Source organism: Pygoscelis adeliae, unplaced genomic scaffold (genome assembly GCF_000699105.1).
Source record: "Pygoscelis adeliae isolate BGI_AS28 unplaced genomic scaffold, ASM69910v1 Scaffold3, whole genome shotgun sequence".
In the NCBI taxonomy this organism is placed as follows: Eukaryota; Metazoa; Chordata; class Aves; order Sphenisciformes; family Spheniscidae; genus Pygoscelis; species Pygoscelis adeliae.
The window spans coordinates 2,338,457-2,343,307 of NW_008824446.1; the positions used below are offsets into that span (position 1 = coordinate 2,338,457).

General features: G+C 39.7%; 1 protein-coding gene across 1 annotated transcript in view; it reads right to left on the reverse strand.

Moving 5' to 3' along the window:
- Positions 1-2,386: 2,386 nt before the first annotated feature.
- Positions 2,387-4,851, reverse strand: part of ARHGAP11A (Rho GTPase activating protein 11A) — a 10,759-nt gene continuing 8,294 nt past the window's right edge. Inside the window, exon 12 of the mRNA XM_009321007.1 lies at positions 2,387-4,826. Coding sequence (XP_009319282.1) covers positions 3,406-4,826 — 1,421 coding nt within the window. The 3' untranslated portion in view covers positions 2,387-3,405. The remainder of the gene's footprint in view (positions 4,827-4,851) is intronic.

Below are 4,851 nucleotides of genomic sequence, written 5' to 3' on the forward strand. Positions count from 1 at the left end.
CCCCTCGCCCCCCTTCCCCCCCGCAGCCGGGCCCCGCCAGCTTCTCGTAGGTACCTGCCGCGCCCGTGTGCTTGCTGCATGGGTTTGCCCAATTACGAGGATGACACAAAGCTTGGGGGGGGGATGTTCAAGATCTCCCTTTTCAGCTAAACACAATCGTCTAAAAATAAACTGAAGGTTGTTGGATTAACGGTTACAGAAATAAGATATTCCGTATTCTTAGGATTGCGTCCGTCTTCCCACTGCAATTTCTCTCCCCGGAATAGTATGATCAATGGTTTACTGATGGAATGATAGTATCACCTAACTGCAGGTTTACAAGGTAACAACGTGGCAACCATCTCTAAGCACTTGCAGGTAAAGGTCTCCAGGTTAAGCAAATCTATATACATCATCCATAGCAGAGGTTAACAAAAAGACAACTATAAAAGGATCTTGCTAAATGAAATCTGTCATTTAATAGCACTTGGCAAAACGGTAATTTCTAAAGGCTACTTTATGTAACACATCTTCACCGCTACTGACGTGAATGTGACATGTTCCATTTTAGGATAACTATCTACAGTAAAGCTCTGAAATTATACCCCATAGACCGCAACAGATCCATGAACTACACTTTCAAATGTAGATTACTCTCTCTTTTTGGTGGTCTCTAGTACATTGTCTGTAACTTGCAGGATTGAGCAGTAGGGACCTCCATTGGGCATCTAGTGTTTCTAATCTTTCTCCAAAACATGATCAACTTTATGTAAATGGGTGTGTGCCTAAACCGTTCTCTAAAACCTCTAAAAACAGAGCCTACAATTTTCTTTGACAATCTTTCCTGGTGTTTAAGGGTTTGTTTGTCAGGCCCCTACCAAAATCTCCCTTTCTGACATTTAAGTCTCCTAGTTCAAGACCAGCTGTTGTGGTTTAACCTCAGCCAGCAACTGAGCACCACACAGCCACTCGCTCACTCCCCCCACCCCAGTGGGATGGGGGAGAGAATCGGAAAAGTGAGAAAACTCGTGGGTTGAGATAAGAAGTTTAATAATTGAAATAAAATAATGATAAGAATAAGAATATACAAAGCAAGTGATGCACAGTGCAATTGCTCACCACCCGCCGACCGATGCCCAGCCAGTCCCCAAGCAGCAGCACCCCTCAGCCAGCTTTCCCCGTTTATGTACTGAGCACGACGTCACATGGTATGGAATGTCCCTTTGGCCAGTTTGGGTCAGCTGTCCTGGCTGTGCCCCCTCCCAGCTTCTTGTGCACCTCCAGCCTTCTCAGTCGGTAGAGCATGGGAAGCTGAAGAGTCCTTGATTTAGTGTAAGCACTACTTAGCAACAGCTAAAACATCAGTGTGTTATCAACATTATTCTCATCCTAAATCCAAAACACAGCACTGTACCAGCTACTAGGAAGAAAATTAACTCTAATCCAGCCAAAACCAGGACACTGGCTTGCATTGACAATCAAAAATAGTTTACTGCTCCATCCATGACATGTTGTCAAAGCTACATTAGCAATCAAAATATTTGGTACATATTAACAGAAAAAAAATCTCAAGTCTTGCTCTTTCAAACACAAATTGATGTGATAGCTCACTATTACAGGAGTTAGATCTCATTTTCTTCCTCATGACATTGCCTTTATCTCCTACCTCCTATGCATCAGCTATGACAGCTGGCAGTTGCTTTGCTGAGCCTTATTTACCTCAGTGGAATGATACAAAACATGGTGCACTGCTGCCTACATGCAGACTACTGAGGGATCTGCCAGCACCAGCTAAAGGCAGAGGGTAGGAGCACGTAGCCGAGAGCAGGGAGAAGCAGCTTCCTCTTTGGATGGTGGTGAGCTGTTACGCTGGCTCCCTTGTTTCATGAAACTGAAGTTTCCAATACTTAACAGGATTGCTTGGTGTTGTGGTTAAGACCCTCTCACGGCTGTTTCCCTAGTGTTAGATCTTAACAATAATGTAGCAGCAGAGTGAGGCAGCTCAGCTGGGCTGATGGGGGCCAGAGGTTTCCACCAGATCACTGAGCTGAACCAGTTCAGGTAGTAAGTTGGTGGATGTGTGGGGAAGGAGGCAGGGAACAGAAAGCAAGCAGAACTATTCCTTTCATTAACATATCACTCAAGAAGTTTAGAAGCCTACTCCCGCTAAATTATGTTGCATCATGCCTTTTGCTTGTTGTGAGAATCACCAAGATGTATCTAAGATGAAGAAAAAGGAGAGCCAGAACAGAATCACTTCTGACTTCAGCATTTTCAGACTTACTCATTTTTGAGGTCCACAGTCTGTATATGACAACATAACCTAAATTTCTAAGTCATTATAGAAGAATGGGCTCAGAAAAGGGACAAAACCAATGGTTTTATTAAAACCAGAAGTAGCCAGTGCTTTCAGCTCTTACATTTTGCCAATAAGCAATTCGTAGATACAGAAAGCTAACGAACAGTCTCAAGTGTTTACTCTTAAATAATTTTACAACTGATGACAGACATAAACAGTTTTAATTCCAAAAGATGTAAACATTTGCTCATGCAAATCAAGTTTTAACACACTATGGCTTCTTACATTCGTCTCTTGCAACATTATCAGCATCCAAAACCTGCTTCTGCACCACCTAGTTAACACTATTCTATTGCTCTAAAAATAAGTTAAAACCATCCTTTCATATTAAGATAAAACATTTTACTGCTCACAACTGAAAATACTCGATACCTATGTATTGCAGAACACATTGCTGGATGAAGTTTTAAGACTTTTTACTTCTTGAATAAACTGCACATTTATTTTCCATGCATTCTAACAATTGTCCAGTGTGTCATGTCAAAATATAATTCATTTACCTACTCAACAAGGAAAATATGCTCCCAATTTACTCCAATAGAAATAAAAACCATTGCCTTGAAGTAGAGCTGGTGTAAGGTCCAACTTAAATATCAAAGTAGTGCTACAATACAGTTAAAACTAAGAAGTAAATAAATTTAACTACCAATACTCAGCATCAAGACATTTTCCTTCACGTCTGTTAGTTTTGTTTTAAAATGTTTGAGAATTCTTTTTAAAACCTTTGTACTTAGTCTAAATACTGCAAAAATTGTTTTGGGAGAGGCAGCATGCTTTTTAGAAGCTGAGATAATCAAATATGAGATCTAACACAAACATTTGTAAAAACAGGTTTTGTTTTAGAAGTCAAATTCACTTGGATGAACCGACTAGCATTTACAAAAGTTTCAGTAAATGAAGAAAACCTCAATGTAAAACAAGTTATTTGTACAAGTCCATGACTCGTACAGTTAAAAAAATAAATCAAAAGATACAAATAATTAGAGCTAAAAAAATAATCATACAAATTTAGATTTTCCAAGGGCTAACCGAGTTACAATAAGCCCATTTAGCCATCATATTTGATCTTATAAGTCTACTGGTTTTGCAGTTGGTAGCAGTTTCACTTTAGATATTGGATTCTTTGGAGAGCCTCTATAACGAACTCTTTCTTTTCCTGGAGCACTTCTTCTGAGTGTAGATTTTTCTGGGGCAGCACCTGGAATATTTATATTTGCGTTAACTCTTAAACTGGATTTCACTGTTTCATGATTGGTTAGATCTTCTAGAACAGACTTTGATGGATGAACAGTCACTTTCTGTTCATGGATTCCAGCAGTTCTGACAGAAACATCAGGCTTGTCTGATGGATTTAACGGCCTGCAACATGATTTGGATGTTAAGTCTAGCTGCTTATGAGATACAGAAACTTGGTCATACATACTTTCACGCTTGAGTGGCAAAGCCACAGAATTCTTCGAGGGCTTTTCTGTGCAGGAGAACAGCGCAGAATCATAGCTCAAAGATTTAACAAGTGGTGAACCAACATCACTTGCTTTAAGCAGCTGAGAGCTTACAGATCGTCTGTTAGCCTCCAATAAGGAATTCATTCTTCTTACAGACTGTCTAACAGGAGTACGCTGAAACTTAAGAGGTGGTTTAGTTTTGCTTGCAGAACTTGGATCATTTAATGAAAGCTTGTTGAACCATAGTATGTGGTCAGAAACCTTTCCACGGTCAGAAACAGTTGATGTTTTAGTTAAAGTTTTATCAGAATTTTCGGCTTGCAAGTATTGGTTGCCTGCTTCATTTTGTGATTTAGGCAACTGTGAAGTAGGAAGCTGTCCTGCCACAGAAAGTTTAGCGGCATCTTCTTCCAAATTACAGCATTTTACCATACAGTTTTCAGCTGTGTGTGAGTGCTTTAATTCTATTCCCTCTTTTCTTCCGAAGGAATCTGATTTGTTTAAGTTGTCTTTTGATGAACTGTTCTGAACAGTCAACTTGTCTTCCCTGGCCAGTACTTGAGGCACAGGAAGTTCTGTTACATTTTTTATATCTGGTTTCGGGACCTGAAGTTCAATCTCAATAGAAGTTTTGAAGTTTCTTTTCTCCATAACTTTAATTTCATCTTTTTTTGATTGCTGATTATCAATAGCATAAGATTGATTAAATTGGTGCAACAGCTCTCTGGATTTTGTATTTGCTAGATTTCCCGAAACTTCTTGAGCTAACAATTCTTTCTCCAGACTGAGCCCTGTGAGACACAGAGTTTCATTTAATGTTTCACCTGCTACATCTGAGAAGGAAGATTTTGTATCACCTATCAAATTGTGACGATTACTTCCAGATGCAGAGAAGGCTTGTTTAACTTTCAGTAATGTTTCTGCTGTTGAAGTACTCTCATCTTCACAAAGAAGAAGTTCTAAGCTGTTGTCTTGTTTGCTTACAGTTGTGGATTTGAACTCATCTGGAACAACTGGTGGCTTTCCAAATACCAAAACAGATTCTGAAGAACCGATTCCCGTTTCAGG